General features: G+C 47.8%; 2 protein-coding genes across 2 annotated transcripts in view; one reads left to right on the plus strand and one right to left on the minus strand.

Moving 5' to 3' along the window:
• LOC125427012 (major facilitator superfamily domain-containing protein 6-like) overlaps nt 1-16,978 on the minus strand; it is a 48,218-nt gene that overhangs the window by 15,854 nt on the left and 15,386 nt on the right. The window contains exon 2 of the mRNA XM_048485965.1: nt 6,374-6,471. Coding sequence (XP_048341922.1) covers nt 6,374-6,389 — 16 coding nt within the window. The 5' untranslated portion in view covers nt 6,390-6,471. The remainder of the gene's footprint in view (nt 1-6,373; nt 6,472-16,978) is intronic.
• LOC125427011 (major facilitator superfamily domain-containing protein 6-like) lies at nt 10,466-12,084 on the plus strand. The gene has a single exon (XM_048485964.1). The coding sequence runs from the start codon at nt 10,516-10,518 to the stop codon at nt 12,082-12,084; it is 1,569 nt and encodes a 522-aa protein (XP_048341921.1). The 5' UTR covers nt 10,466-10,515.

Here is a 16,978-nt window from a genome sequence, read left to right on the forward strand (position 1 = left end):
GATCAAGTCAAACCATGAGGCTAATGCCGGTTAGCCGCCACGTGGTGCAAAAAGCACACGCCATCCCTGTCACAGGAACACAAAGCGCAGGCAAACATCTCACCCCTGCTGCATACAAGCTCAGGTGGGAGGTCAGCCACAAGGCAAAGCTGTGTAATCCATTCCCTGCGAGCCTCCTCTGACGCATGCCGGATAAACAGGCTCTCCTGACATAAGACCAGGCCTGTAACAGACCTTGCTGGGGAGAACAGAGACGGCAGAGAAGGAAGCCAAAGGAAAGGAACTGTGCGAAAAGCAAAGGAGTTGCTGGCAATGAGGCAGAAGCGGAAAGGAGGGACCCCGTAGCTTGCAGAGAAGCAAGCTAGAAGGGGTTGGTCGACAACTCACAGGATCAGGTTCCCAAAAGCCACCTCAGGGGTGCAATAGACTTGGAACTGTTCGGCAAGGACCGCAGAACCATCCTCCAAAGAGCTCCTCGGGAAGAGCATTTGCAAATCCCCAATTTGGAAGGAAGGATACATTGGCTCACCAGCTATTCCATTGCACTAAATTTGCTAAAATTAGATCTAAATATGTCCATCTACACCCTCTCTTCCAATCTGAGTTAACAGATTCGATTAGATTATTTCTCTTGTTGAAGAATTCTGATTCTGTTTTTTTGTGAAGAGGTTGCAAGCTTTGTTATGGAAATAATTCAGAGCCGGTAATAATATGTATTTATCTGAGGTTATCCTTTTTGCCTTTTAAAATTTTTACGTTTGTTGCGTTTTGTTGCTGTTGTTCTACGTATGCCAATAAAGGCTTTGCTTTGCTTTGCATTTGCCAATCGTACGCATGGTGTTGTTTGGATTTTGTGTGAATAGTAACAAGCCTTTATTGGCATAAAATAAACATACAAAATAAGCATACAAAATTTGCCCATTATTGCTCACAGTTATAGACACTGGTACTAAAATATATACATGGTCCTTCTGTAACTATAGGACATTCCTTCAGCTAAGTTGACTCACTTAAACGTCATCGGATACTGACAGAAGCTAGAAAAATTACTGCTGGCTATATGTGGTCATAATACATAGACATTGATTGGTATTCATCTGGACTTACGTCTATTATCTTTAGCAGAAATTTTGCTACATTCTCGCACACTGTGGGATACATGTTGTTCAAAAGCATAGGTATCTTAAGAGCATCGGTTAGATTGTTATACAGAAATGGGATAAGTGCAGATTGCGACATTCTGATTTTTGCAAACCTCACACAATGAAAGAGGGTATGATCGAGTGCCTCCACCTGACCCATATTGCATGGGCATAGCCTCCTCTGTTTATCAATTTGTTGATATCTGCCATAGAGCAGCATAGAAGGCATTAGATTGAATCTGGCCAGTGTTAAGGCTCTTCTTAATTTAGGGTTGGTGATCCAATGTGAATAATTGGCCATGTGTCCTCGGATTTTGTGTGGATTAAGTTATAATATCTGATCTCGGGTTATCTGATCTCAGCCTCCCCCCGAACAGGGAGTACCTGAAATCAAAGGGAGGGAGGCGATGGAAGGAAACGGCTGGTTCTTTGGGTGGAACCACAAAAGGTACAAGGAGTAACCGTACTTTTTGAACAATGTCTCCTTACGGTCAGGAGAGCTGGGAGTTGAAGGGAATTAAACCCCTCCACCAGCAGAGGACGAAAGCAGAAGAGAAAGAGGTTTTTCTGACCTTCTGTCCATCAGTGGCTGGCCACTGAAAACTGCCCTCTCTCCAAACTGCATTCCTCCCAAAAGTGGAACAGGCAGGGATCGCTGACGTAGCAGACATTATTCCACAGATCCGAGCAGGCAAAACTCCCTCTTGGTTATAAGGGCACAGAACTGCCCGCTTGGCTATCAGAAGATGTTAGGCCATGCCAATAAATAAGCAGACAATCGATCCAACTGATACTGTTCAGGACTTATAATAAATGGTTGTGGGGGGAAAACAGGCTGAGTTTCAAGCTCCCAGATTTTTATTTATTTATTTTAACACTGTGGTCCTAGGAAAATGTGACTCTCGAGCACAGGAGACGGCCATTCGTATTAGAAGAAGAAGAAGAGTTTGGATTTATATCCCCCCTTTCTCTCCTGCAGGAGACTCAAAGGGGCTGACAATCTCCTTGCCCTTCCCCCCTCACAACAAACACCCTGTGAGGTGGGTGGGGCTGAGAGAGCTCCGAGAAGCTGTGACTAGCCCAAGGTCACCCAGCTGGCGTGTGTGGGAGTGCACAGGCTAATCTGAATTCCCCAGAGAAGCCTCCACGACTCAAGCGGCAGAGCTGGGAATCAAACCCAGTTCCTCCAGATCAGAGTGCACCTACTCTTAGCCACTGCTCTTAGCCACTACGCCACTGCTGCTCCTGCTGCACAAAATTGCTCTGAACTGAAGGTGCTCAAAGCTAACTGCCAGGCGTATGCAGGGAACCCCCCAAACAGCATGAAGAACCCCACGTTTGCTGCCCTCTAAATGAGCCCCAGGGGATACATGGCCAGCTAACGGAAGACATCCACCTGTACAGTTTTTCATGACACCCGGACAACAGAGTACGGCTCATGAAGCAGTTTGGCACCCTGGCTGGGGGTGAAAGCACAAGTCACGGGTTGCAGTTTGGAGGTAATGACAAACCGTGGTTTGCTGGAGTCATTTTTGAATTCTGCGTGCAAAGAGAGGGGAGTGGGAAAACGACAGGTCAAGGATTCCACAGGCTCGTCTGCCGTCGTCGAGGGACCTTGCCCTCTGTTCGTGTCCAAGGGAGACTGGAAGAGTGGAAGAGCTGGGTAGAAGAGCTGGGGGTGGTCCTGGGACCCCTCTGCCCGGGGACTCTCAAAACCTGGAAACGCCCCTGCGCCTGGGCACTCCTGTGGGAAGCTGTGCTACGTCCCGTGCAAGAGACCGCACGGCACAGAGTCCCCAGCTAGGACTTGGAAAACTGAGGTTCCAATTCCTGCCTGGCCTTCAAGTTCCCTGCAGGACCCTGCTCAGTTCCTGTCTCTCCACCTGCTTCATAGGGGCAGTGTTGCACAGTCGTTAGTCAGAAAGAAAACTGAAAGGTGCGCTTCTTGCAAGAAAGCTATGAAAATCTACATTCTTCAGAGAGTTCACTCGCATTGCAAATGTCCTCTTCTCTTCTGTGAGTATGTGAAGTGCCGTCAAGTCGCCGCCAATTTATAGTGACCCCAGGAAGAACTTTGAAGGCAAACGAGAAACAGAGGTGGTTTGCCAGTGCCTTTCTCTGCAGAGCCTTTCTTGGTGGTCTCCCCTCCAAGTACTGACCCTGCTTAGGTTCTGAGATCTGAGAAGTAGTAGTGGTATGCCATTGCCTGCCTCTTGAGAGTCTTTCTTGGTGGTCTCCCATCCAAGTACTAACCCTACTTAGCTTCCAAGATCTGAAAAGCAGAGGTGGTTTGCCAGTGCCTTTCTCTGCAGAGCCTTTCTTGGTGGTCTCCCATCCAAGTACTGACCCTACTTAGGTTCTGAGATCTGAGAAGCAGAGGTGGTTTGCCATTGCCTTTCTCTGCAGAGCCTTTCTTGGTGGTCTCCCCTCCAAGTACTGACCCTGCTTAGGTTCTGAGATCTGAGAAGCAGAGGTGGTTTGCCATTGCCTGCCTCTTCAGGGTCTTTCTTGGTGGTCTTTCATCCAACTACCAACCCTGCTCAGCTTCCAAGATCTGATGAAATTGGCCTATACCAGGGGTGGCAAACCTATGGCGCTCCAGATGTTCATGAACTGCAATTCCCATCAGCCCCCAATTGACCATGCTGGCAGGGGCTGATGGGAATTGTAGTCCATGAACAGCTGGAGCGCCATAGGCTCGCCACTACGGGCCTACACTGTGCTGCTTTCCCTCCCCCTTCTCTTCGGAACCAACCCAGTCGAAGGTGAGAACCTTGAGGGTGATGTGAAGCCAGGCATCTCCAAACGCCTCCCGATTTCAAACAGCAGATATCGGACCCTTCAACCCAGCCTTGCCTCAGTTGCCCTTTTTGCAGCTGTGAATTTCCTGCTCACGTCGACATCTTACTTTACAGACCTTCACTTCTGCTTTGATATCCGTAAACTGGCTCTGTTTGAAACAGGCTGAATAGGAAAATGGGAGCTGGGAGGGGGAAACGTGGAGGAGAACTGGCTATTACTGAATTTGTCACTAGCTATTCATTTCCTTTAATGGCTAAGAAATAACCACTCTCTTTCAAAGGAGCAAGACAGGAAGCCAAGTGTGCTGGAGACGTCAAAATGCTCTGACAGAACCCTAACGGAGCTTGCCAACCGCCCAGTCTTGTTTGCTCCCGTCTCTCTGTTTGGATACCGGGCGTGTGCCACCCTTTGTGCCCGTTTGCTGAGGTCAAGCCCTGGAATCTCATACCAGCTGCAGAATCCACCCCTGGAAAACAGTATCCTATTATCGCAACCACAGTAAGGTTGCATGAAAAGGTAAGAGTCTCTGGGTTCAAGTCCAATTCGCACTTTTTTTGCCATCAAGTCACAGCTGACTTACAGCAACCCTGTAGGGCAGCGTTTCCCAACCTTTTCGAGGTCAGGGTACCCTTGACCTCACTCTTCATATCTCACGGTACCCCTGCTGCCACCCTCCACCTTCCCCTCCTATTGCCCCTGTTTGCCACACCCCCCACCTTCCCCTCCCAGGGTGAAGGGAAGCACTGGGGGCGGGGGTGGCTGCTGACCTTGCGGCAGGCCCTGCCCCATGGGCCAGCTCCATGTCCTTGCTGGCGCCGGTGGGAGACACCACACAAAAAATGAGGGGGGGGGGGGGCAGTAGTGTTGCCGCGGTACCCCTGGGACATGCTCCACGCGGCACCTCAAGGGTACCACCGGTACCCTGGTTGAGAGAGAAATGAAAGCTGCCGTAGGGTTTTTTCAAGACCAGAAGAGACCTTGGAGAGAGTGGTTTGTCGTCGTCACCGCCTCCAGCCTCACGCAAACTCTGAAGATTAGCGCCTGGGGCGTCTCCCATCCAACAACCGCGGGGGCCAACCCTGCTTAGCTTCCAAAATCTGAGGAGATCAGGTTAGCCTGGGCACCTTTAGAGATCAACAACATTTTGGGGGCACAAGCTTTTGGGAGTAAAAGCTCTTTGTCGGATAGGGTCCTCCATTCCTACTTGTACCTGACAAAGGTCGTTTCAATTCTTCAGAGGTTATACCAGCCATTCTCAAGCAGGATTCCGTGGTACCCTGGGGTGCCGTGAGCGTGTCCCAGGGGTACCGCAGCAACACTACTGCCCCCCCCCCCTCATTTTTGTGGTGTCTCCCACCGGCGCCAGCAAGGACATGGAGCTGGCCCATGGGGCAGGGCCTGCCACAAGGTCAACACCACCCCCAGTGCTTCCCTTCACCCTGGGAGGGGAAGGTGGGGGTGTGTGGCAAGCAGGGGCAATGGGAGGGGAAGGTACTTAGAAAACTGCCTTTATTCTATTAGTTATTGGAAACAGGAAATACAGAAGAGAGTTTAGTTTGCTGCAGATCAGCAAGAAGTTCACAGGATGGGAATTTGGCCAGCAGATGGTAAGAAGAGGTTGCATTTTCAGACTGGAGCTGGATCCAACAGGGGTTAACTTAAAGCTTCCAAAACATTCCCTTACAGTCAAGGTAACAGCTGCTTTTCCCTTGCTCCTGGAAGAGGTATAAGATGAGCTTTCTGGGCATGGTTAAGTAATACAAATGAACTGGACAATTACAAATGGGAGGAGAGGGGGCATCACTCTCCATTTGATTTCATTTGTAAATACACTCTTAAAAAACCCAGAACACCTTACGCAGAAGTTACAAGCAACAGTATTAGGAAATCCAATTATACAAAAAATACTACATATAGGCTGGGGTATATAGATTTATTTTTGGTAACATACATTTAAGTGGCACTAATTACACAGTAACTATAAGGTAACTAACATGAAACCACAGAACTGTCACTTTCCATAGCTGGATGGGACTTTGGTCATTTCAGAGTGATCACATTTTTCAACTACCAATTTATACTTCAGAGCCTTGGAGAGGGGGCAGAAAGAAGGTCAAGCTTTCCTCTATGTGAAAACACTGAAGTTACTCAGGGCCTCATCTGCAGCCATGTCTGTTGCATCTGGATAGGCTAGAACATGTTAGTTATGAAGTAGGGAGGGGAAGGTGGAGGGTGGCGGCAGGGGTACCGTGAGATATGAAGAGTGAGGTCAAGGGTACCCTGACCTCGAAAAGGTTGGGAACATCTTCTTCATCTCTAAGCTGCTAGTGGACTCTCATCTAGTTCTTCTACTACAAACCCTCCTGAACATGAATCATGAATCGTTCAAGCTCCTGGTTTGTGCATTCCACGGCAACGCATGTCCTTACCTTGAAGGAGTTCCATCGGGAGAACAGTCCAAGCATTTTCCAGATAGGAGATGTAAATATATCGAGCTGTGTTGCAGGCAAGGGCGATGTACAGGACCCTAAAGGAGGAAAAGAAGGAAAGAGGTTGGCTCCTTCAACACGTTTCGGACCTTGCAGGGTATAACCAAAATCTACTTCCTCAGAGTTGTTCGCATTAGCAGTTTTATTTTAATCTAAACATTGTTATTTATTTACAAAATTTATATTCCGCCTTTCTACCCTCACAAGGGCTACAAGGCAGCTAACAATGTTAAAACGTACCAGATAAAAATCACATATTAAAAAGCCATTAAAATCAATCCCCCCCCCACATAAATCATTAAAACAAATACGTTAAAATACACATAAAGAGATTAAAAAGGCAATTAGAAACTCTAGTCAGGGAAGAGTCATCGCTGATAGAATGCCAAAAAAAAGAGAAAAGTCTTCAACCGCTGGAAGAAGCCAGAAACTTCTGGTCGCCACATCTGGTCGCCACATCTCATAAAGGATATTGAAGAGATAGAAAAAGTGCAGAGAAGGGCAATGAGGATGATTGAGGGACTGGAGCACCTTCCCTATGAGGAGAGGCTGCAGCGTTTGGGACTCTTTTGTTTGGAGAGGAGACGGCTGAGGGGGGATATGATTGAAGTCTATAAAATTATGCATGAGGTAGAAAATGTTGACAGAGATAAATTTTTCTCTCTTTCTCACAATACTAGAACCAGGGGGCATACATTGAAAATGCTGGGGGGAAGAATTAGGACTAATAAAAGGAAACACTTCTTCACACAACGTGTGATTGGTGTTTGGAATATGCTGCCACAGGAGGTGGTGATGGCCACTCACCTGGATAGCTTTAAAAGGGGCTTGGACAGATTTATGGAGAAGTCGATTTATGGCTACCAATCTTGATCATCTTTGATCTGAGATTGCAAATGCCTTAACAGACCAGGTGCTCGGGAGCAACAGCCGCAGAAGGCCATTGCTTTCACATCCTGCATGTGAGCTCCCAAAGGTACCTGGTGGGCCACTGCGAGTAGCAGAGAGCTGGACTAGATGGACTCTGGTCTGATCCAGCTGGCTTGTTCTTATGTTCTTAAACAGAAGAGGACACAAGTCCCCCTGAGGAGAAAGTTCCACAGCTTTGGTGCTACAACCAAGAAATTGCCACCTGGCTAATCTGAGAAGGTGGGAACACCAGAAGCAGGTATTCCAAAGATGATCACAGTGGTCAAGCAGATTCTTAAGGGAATACACAGTCCTCCAGGTATGTCTCAAACCAAACAGAAGAGGCAGAAGTCCTAGACTCCAGAGCCAACGTGGTATGTATAGCAGTTAAGAACAGTGAGCTCCAATCTGAAGAACCAGGTCAGATTCCCCACTCCTCTATAGGGCTTTCCCCACTACAGAAGGGAGCTAAGGTCGACTCGGTTCCCTTCAGTGGAGGGCGATTCCAGGCTGTCCCCACAGCAACTGAGTTGGTCCCCTGGAACCGAGCTAAGTGGGCGGGATCATCTTGGTGCCTGTTTCGCTCCTCAATCGTGATTGGAGCTTGTGCTACGGTGGGAAACGGGAGCGTTCTCTCTCTTTTTTTACAGTTTTTACAGTTTACAGTTTACAGTTACATGCGCTTTCTGCCCGCCACGACTCTCCTGTTCTGCGCATGCCACAAAAGCGGCTCGTGGTTGGTTTAACGGATGAGGTGTCATTTCGATGCTTCCCCACTTCGAAGCTTCGAAGCGGTATCGACCTTGTTCCGGCAGAAAAGTGTAGTTCATAACTGCGACAAGGATGTCGCAGTTCGGGGGGGGGGGGCTGAGACAAAACAATGTTGAGCTCGGTGGCAGTGGGGATTCACTGAGGCGAACCTAGGTAGAAACCAATTCAACTCTGTCAGTGGGGAAAGCCCCTATATGAGTGGTGGACACTTATCTGAAACTGGATTTGTTTCCCCACTCTTACATTCCTGCCAGGTGACCTTGGGCTAGTCACAGGTCTCTCCAAACTCTCAAAGTATCTGTCGTAGGGAGAGGAAGGGAAAAGGAGCTTGTAAGCCGCCTTGAGTCTCCTTACAAGAGACTCCAAACTCTTCTTCTTCTTCCGGCCCAGAGACTCAGGAGCCGGCAACTTGGTAAGGTTGCCAGCTCAAGGTATATTCTTCCTGTAGATTTGGATAAGGAGCCTGAGAAGGATAGGATAGGGGGAGGGGGCAGAAGGGTCCACCTTCCAAAGCTGTTATTTTCTCCTTGGGAACTGATCTCAGTAGTCTAGAATTCAGCGGTAATTACAAAAGATCGCCAGGCCCCACTTGGAGGAGAACTTGGCAGAAGGGTCAGAGGAAAAGGCACCATAGATCCAGAGGTGGGATCCAGCAGGTTCTCACCAGGTCCCGAGAGTGGGTTACTAATTATTTGTGTGTGCCGAGAGGGGGTTACCAATTGGGTCTGCTTTTCCGTTAGAAATTCCATTAGGTCCAAAAATCATAAAGTCCTGTTGTTTCCTATGTGGCTGGTTAGCGAAGGTAGAAAATGGGATAATTCTTCCTGTTGGGCTGTTTTGAAAACATGTTTTAGAAATATGGTAAAGTTCCTTGTTTGAGGAAAGGATCCTTCTTTTGATTTCTAGAAACAAAATTAAGTATTTGAAAGTATTAAGTATTTGGCAGGCAGTCAATTAGAGGAGAAGTAGTTGTTTCTGTTGGCAGTAGACGATAGGACTTGCTATGATGAGTTTAAATTATGGACAGAAAGATACCAGCTGGAAATTAGGAACTTTTTTTTGTAGTGAGAGTTTTTTACAGTAACAGAGAAATTATTAATGCCCCGCCCCCGGAATGCCCAGCCACGTCCCCGTCGTGCCCCGCCCAGCCCCACTGGCGCTACGCCACTGTTTGACTCCCACCACCATGGGAACCTGTTACTAAAATTTTTGGATCCCACCACTGCGTAGACCTTTTTTCTCTGCCTGTGACAGAGCCCTGCACAAAATGCTGTTTATTCCTAAAATCTATTGGTTAAAGAAAGAAAGAGCAAAAGGAAGAAACAAAAGGAAGGTTGAAGGGGGGGAAATGACCTTGTCCTTAGCTTTTCTGGCAAAGCAAAAGGAAAAACAGGCCAAGCCAGCTTATGACCAGTTTACTATTTAAAAAACAAAACTCCTTTTCAGCTCCAGTCTTAGAAAGCCTTCCTTCTGACTCAGTGAAGGCCTTTTGCTTGACCCCAAAAAAATGAAATACCACCAAGGTCTTCTTCTGTACAGCCCCACAGACCTTGGATCTCATGGGCCGATCTTCCGAGAATCAAGCCAAAGTCAACTTTGAACAGACCCAGACCCAACATCTGAAGACTATTTAGCAAATAAACATTTTCAATGTCTGCCACTAAAAATGGCATCTTTGAAAACGGCCCGGGTATCGTTCTCCCAATCCTGGCATGACCTAAAATCTGCCAGATAATCAAGCACTGTGTTTACAGTTAATCCCGAAATGGGGACCGTTGTCTGTACTCATTTCCACTTTTCAGTTCTCGCTGCAAGTATCCATCTGGAAAATCAGCCAATCCCTTTATTTTCATTTTCCTCTTGAGAAACCCTTTCCCCCTTCTTCCTGCAAGGAATCATTGTTGATACTGGCCAAACATGGATTATCTAAGGCAGGGGTAGGGAACCTGCGGCTCTCCAGATGTTCAGGAACTACAATTCCCATCAGCCCCTACCAGCATGGCCAATTGGCCATGCTGACAGAGGCTGATGGGAATTATAGTTCCTGAACATCTGGAGAGCCGCAGGTTTGGGGGGGTGGGGGGGGGGGGGGGTTGTGGGGGGGGGCTGCCAGGGGGGGAAGGGGAGGGGGGGGGGGGGGGGGGGGGGGTGATGGGGGGGGGGGGGGTGGGGGGGGGGGAGGCTGATGGGAATTGTAGTTCCTGAACATCTGGAGAGCCGCAGGTTCCCTACCCCTGACCTAGCGGGTCACTTAACCACCATCACAGCTGAGTTGCGTTACATTCTTTCTTTGCATATTCCCAAGTGCTGCTTTATCCAGTTGCGTGTTTCTTTTTGTGTTTCCACAGGTTGTTTACAGTAATCTGGAGGCCCACCTGTGCCTCTCATGCCTACAGTAAGCCATGGCGACTGATGATAAAGTAGCCATTTTAACGGACGATGAAGAGGAGCAGAAGAGGAAATATGTGCTGGCTGATCCTTTCAACGGGATCCCCAAGGAGCAAGATCCCCAAGCCGAAAGCGACACGCCGTCAACGGAGACTACCACCACCACCATTCCTGATGAAGAGCTGGACTGGCTCGAAAAGCATTGTGTGGTCGTGAACAATGACCTCCTGGTCTCTAAAATGTTTTATTTTTTCTTTTATGCTGCGTATGGTTCCCTCTACCCGTTGCTCCCCGTGTATTACAAACAACTGGGCATGACTCCCAGCCAGAGTGGACTCCTGGTGGGCATCAGGTACTTCATTGAGTTCTGCAGCGCCCCCTTCTGGGGAGTGGTGGCGGACCGCTTTAAGAAAGGGAAAGTGGTCCTCCTCTTCTCCCTTCTATGTTGGGTGCTGTTTAATTTGGGAATCGGGTTTGTGAAGCCAGCCACGTTGAGGTGCACGCCAAAGTTCCCACCCTCAGCACGTCCCACCAACGCCAGCCACCTTTCTACAGTAGCCCCACAAAACCTTTCTTTTTCTTCACCGATCACTGTGGCTGGGGCTACGTTACCAAAGAGAAGAGAGAGGAGAGACCTGCCGCCTTCCGGCTTGCCACCAGTGGGCCCAGTTTTATCTGTAGTTACTGAACCCACGTTGTACCCATCTCCCGGTGGAGACTGGAAACCGTCTCTAAAAGATGAAAGGAATATTGTTACCGGCAGCACTGCAAGGCCCGACTTGGTGATTACCACGGGACATTTTGGAAATACGACCCATGCTTCCACGTCACCTGCAGTCCCCACAAAGACAGTATCTCCCGCTCAGGTCTCTCTCGTCTATGATCACAGGGAAGTGGAGGCTATCTTCCTGCTTATACTATTAGTGGTCATCATAGGAGAGTTTTTCAGTGCCTCGTCAGTTACCATTGTTGACACCGTTACCCTGCAATACCTCGGCAAACACCGGGACCGCTATGGGATGCAGCGCATGTGGGGCTCTCTCGGCTGGGGGCTGGCCATGCTGTCTGTGGGGATTGGGATCGACTCAACCCGTATCGAGGTCTCTGTGGAAGGCCCGGGTTGCAGACCTCCCGAATACAAGAATTACCGGATCGTTTTCATCGTCTATGGGGTGTTGATGACTCTGGCGTTGGTCGTGGCCACCCAGTTTCGGTTTCGCTACAACCATTACAAGCAGGAGGAGGAGCAAAGCAGCGAGGCGGAGGGCTCCCAGGGGGACAGAAATCCATCCACGGACTCCTCCTCCAACGAGACCCCCAGTGACGTGGATCAGGCGCAGTCCTTTAACTTTTGGGATCTGATCAAGTTGCTCTGCAGCATCCAGTACGGCTCGGTGCTCTTCGTGGCTTGGTTTATGGGCTTTGGATATGGCTTCGTGTTTACTTTTCTCTTTTGGCATCTGGAGGATCTAAACGGTACCACCACGCTCTTTGGCATCTGTTCTGTCCTAAGCCACATTTCCGAGCTGACACTGTATTTCTTCAGCCATAAATTGATCGAGCTGATTGGCCACATCAGGTAAGCGAATATTTGAAGGGAGCGTTTCATATTTCTATAATGAAAGCAAGCCTGGGAGAGCCACATAAGAACATAAGAACTAGCCTGCTGGATCAGACCAGAGTCCATCTAGTCCAGCACTCTGCTACTCGCAGTGGCCCACCAGGTGCCTTTGGGAGCTCACATGCAGGAGTTGAAAGCAATGGCCTTCTGCTGCTGCTGCTCCCCAGCACCTGGTCTGCTAAGGCATTTGCCATCTGAGATCAAGGCGGATCAAGATTGGTAGCCATAGATCGACTTCTCCTCCATAAATCTGTCCAAACCCTTTTTAAAGCTATCCAGGTTAGTGGCCATCACCACCTTTGTGCCACGCTTGTTTCAGTAAAACCTGGGTTCTTTTCTCCAATAACTCCAACCAGCTGTTATTGAAAAACAGAAATCAAAGAAATCAAAGAAATAAAACATAGATGCAGTTAAGGGATTGCTTAGCTGGTTACATTCCTTTTGGTTCTTTGTCCCCATTCCGGGAACCCATGGCCCAGAGATGCTTCTCTGACCATGTCTCAAGATGGAATTCCAAAAACCTTTCTTTTCCCCTTCTCAGGAAAACTCTGTTCAGACCACGAGGTAACTTAGGCCTTTTAAGTTGCATCCTAGCACCTCTGCATAGTTTCCTGTCCTCCCTCCAGGAGATCAAAAGGCAAAGATGCTTTTCACAGTCACATGTGACTTCCCTTTGCTGGGGTTAGCATCATTCCGTGACACGCCCCTTTTTGAGATGAAGTCTGTAAACTCCATGTTCACATACTTCAGCTTCTTAATAATACTGGTTGCATAATATCATATGTTTCTAGCTAATACATGGTTCAGCTAACTATTTTCCATCACAATTTCTATGTGAGAAACAGAGCTGTCCAGCAGGGGATTTTTGTAATGAGGACTGTCGTACAGACAAATGGTTCAGGAGGACACTTTGTGAAAGGAACAGTGTTGTAGTTGGTTCCAGTGTTTCCCAATGGATGGATCAGGACCCAAAACCTCCCTCCTTTGGGGGAGGGCGGTATATAAATATGATAGATAGATGGATAGATGGATGGATGGATAGATAGATAGATAGATAGATAGATAGATAGATAGATAGATAGATAGATAGATAGATAGATAGATAGATAGATAGATAGATAGATAGATAGATAGATAGATAGATAGATAGATAGATAGATAGATAGATAGATAGATAGATAGATAGATAAAACTGGGTTGTGAAATCTCACAGGCCAGCTTTCTCTAATGAAGACGAAGAACAGATTGAATTTATACCCCACCTTTCTTTCCTGTAAAGAGACTCAGGGTAGTTTACAAACTCCTTTCCCTTCCTCTCCCCACAACAGACACTTTGTGAGGTAGGTGGGGCTGAGAGATTTCGGACAGAAGGTGACTAGGCCAATGTTGTCCAGAAGGAACGTAGAAGTGTGGAAACAAATCAGGTTCGCCGAATAAGAGTCTGCAAGTGGAGTATATATACCTGTGGAATGTCCAGGGTGAGAAAAGGAACCATTTGCACTGGTTAAAAAGTGTTAAGGGTGCAATTTGGATCCCACTTCACACATGCAAATTACACTTGCAATTTGCACCCTTAACACTTTTCATTAATGCAAATGGTTCCTTTTCTCACAGACTGGGCATTCCACAGGTATATATACTCCACTTGCTTTACTACCATCAGATCCTCTGAAGATGCCAGCCACAGATGCAGGCAGAACGTCAGGAGAAAATGCTACTGGAACACGGCCATACAACCTAGAAAACCCCCCAAAAAAACATTTGACACAGGCATCATTGAAACACCTTTAACAAGAGTCAAAAACGGAGTTCAAGTACAAAGTATAGATTAGGAGGTAGGGATCACTAAGGGGATGCGATACAAAACAAAAGAGTCTTCATCCATTGGTGGAATATGGCAGCAGAAGGGGGCAGACAAATTTCCCTGCTTCTGGAATTCCTTTTCTGCATTGTTTATATGCATCCCATGCTTTGTTTCTTTGTGCGTTGCTTTTCTAGCTTTTATGATCCTAACCCTATCGGGTGTTTTGTGCTTTGCAGTCCCATAGTTTCATATCATGTGATCCGCCTTGAGAAAGTAAACAGATAGCTACATTCATGAAGTGAAATGAACAAATAGCGGTTGTCGACTAAAATGAGTGTAAAGGAACACACCCTGAAAGCAATACAGGAACACCTGTACATCTTTGCTAAATTTTTTAGGTGTAGTATTATTCTGGCATTCTTTTAAATTAAATAATCAATTCGAGGACACAGATGCTGTTTGAGAATCTTCCCGTTGCTAACTGTTAGTGATTCCTTTCCATCCCCAAATCAAACTTTTTACAGATTTATTTTATTTTTCGACTTTTATCCCGCCCCGTCCCCACAGGGAATGGTTTAAGACGATGGTTTGAGATGACAGCCATGCTAAGTTGCTGGTTTTGATAACATTTGGTGGAAATGGCTGTTTGAAGTCACGATGATAAAGAAGATAGGAGGACAGATAATTCTTTGAAGTTGGTTTGTGGTTGGCAGCGGCCAACCTCACTGGAGGTACAATTTGGGGAGAGGACAGATGAGTAAATGGGAGAAACGTACAGACACAGTGGTGTGTGGTATTCGTAAACACAAATCTTAGGTGGCAAGTGCCCGTGGGAACTAGAACTTTGGTGGATCAACCAGAATGATTGTGACTAGTCTTGAGATTTTGGTGCTTTTTCCTCTACTTAAATCCTGGAATAGAATCACGGAATCATAGAGTTGGAAGGGACCAGACAGGCCATCAGGGTCTGCAACCTGCGGCTCTCCAGATGTTCATGGACTACAAATCCCATCAGCCCCTGCCAACATTGCCAATTGGCCATGCTGGCAGGGGCTGATGGGAATTGTAGTCCATGAACATCTGGAGTGCCACAGGTTCGCCACCACTGTTATAAAGGTATACAACCCTTAAAATGTAACTATATTTATTCAATAAATTAGGCTCCCCCCCCTTCTGTCCTTAGGACCTTCTCAGGCAGCTGTAAATTGTTACTATATATTCCTTGTCAGAAATGATTGGGCACCAGAAGCTTTTTAACAGAAAAAAAAAAGGAACTAGAAAAAATTTATTAAAACTGAGTTATTTGGCATTCCCACAAACAGTTTCAATATCAGACAGTTGTTTACAGAGTGATGTTGGTGTTTCAGTTTTGACCCTGCTACAAGATGCGGACATGTTTCTTAGCCCCTAGTGATCTGTTACAAATAACTTTAAAAAATACAGAAAGCTTTTAAATGCTGTCAGTTCACTTTAGGAATTTATAATTCCAGTTAGGTCAGTGCGCCTTCTAATGCTAGAGTTATCAGAACTCCATCGCCTCGAGTGAATACTTTTAGCCTGAAGTAAAATCTTAGCAGTTTGATCTAACACCAGACTAAGGGTAATCTACCAGAAGATTATTCCCTATTTACAGGGATTGCAGATGGTTGATTCCCAGCCGCCCTGGTCTCTGTTCTGCAACTGGTCTATGCTAGCTCTGTATGTTGTGTGCTACCCCGTTTCCCCGAATATAAGACATCCCCTGAAAATAAGACGTAGTAGAGGTTTTGCTGAAGTGCGAAATATAAGGCATCCCCCAAAAGTAAGACGTAGCAAAGTTTTTGTTTGGAAGCATGCCCGACAAACAGAATACAGAAAAATAAGTCATCCCCTGAAAATAAGACATAGCACATCTTTGGGAGCAAAAATTAATATAAGACACTGTCTTATTTTCGGGGAAACATGGTATTTCTGTGACACAGGCAAGAATTAATTTGTCACCAATAAAGGTTCTGTCAGGCCCAAAGTGTAGCTCAGATGTTGATTGCAGTTGGTTTCAGGGGCCGTATAATTCTAGTTTCGGCCTATCTAAACTGGCTCCCAGTTTGTTCCTGGGAGCCAGGACCAATTCAGGGTGCTGGTATTTACCTTTGAAGCCCTATATTCCAGTCCTCCCCAGCAATTCCTTTGCTAGCTTTCACCCAATGTCCGGAGAAGAGGAGGTTGTGAGGGCTCATGATCGCTCTCTTTAAGTATTTGAAAGATGGTTACTAAGCGGAGGGCAGGGAACTGTTCCTATTAGCCGCAGAGAACCGGATTTCGTAACAATGGGTGTAAATTGCATCGTTGTGAACTGGTTTCTTGTTTCTTTAAGCTTTTCGCTTTAGAGTTTCCAGGTCACGCTGGAGAATTTTAGTCACATCCACTTGGAACTGGTCTGGCCGGTGATTTGAAAGTAGAAGAACAGGATCTTTTAATTTTTATTTTATTTTTTTCTGCGAAATGTCACCTGTGAAACATTTTGTGACTATTGTGCTGTTTCGGGATGTAACTGTCAAAGAGTACCTGAATGACCCAAGACAGGTTTGAGAGAGCACGAAGTTTTCTCCAACATGTCAGACTTATCCCTTAGATCAGGGATAGGGAACCTGCGGCTCTCCAGATGTTCAGGAACTACAATTCCCATCAGCCTCTGTCAGCATGGCCAATTGGCCATGCTGGTAGGGGCTGATGGGAATTGTAGTTCCTGAACATCTGGAGAGCCTGGGGGGGGGGTGGGGGGGGGGGGGGGTGGGGGGGGGGGGGGGTGGGGGGGGGGGGGGGTGGGGGGGGGGGGGGGTGGGGGGGGGGGGGGGTGGGGGGGGGGGGGGGTGGGGGGGGGGGGGGGTGGGGGGGGGGGGGGGTGGGGGGGGGGGGGGGTGGGGGGGGGGGGGGGTGGGGGGGGGGGGGGGTGGGGGGGGGGGGGGGTGGGGGGGGGGGGGGGTGGGGGGGGGGGGGGGTGGGGGGGGGGGGGGGTGGGGGGGGGGGGGGGTGGGGGGGGGGGGGGGTGGGGGGGGGGGGGGGTGGGGGGGGG

The sequence above is a fragment of the Sphaerodactylus townsendi genome, linkage group LG02, assembly GCF_021028975.2.
Source record: "Sphaerodactylus townsendi isolate TG3544 linkage group LG02, MPM_Stown_v2.3, whole genome shotgun sequence".
Classification (NCBI taxonomy): Eukaryota; Metazoa; Chordata; class Lepidosauria; order Squamata; family Sphaerodactylidae; genus Sphaerodactylus; species Sphaerodactylus townsendi.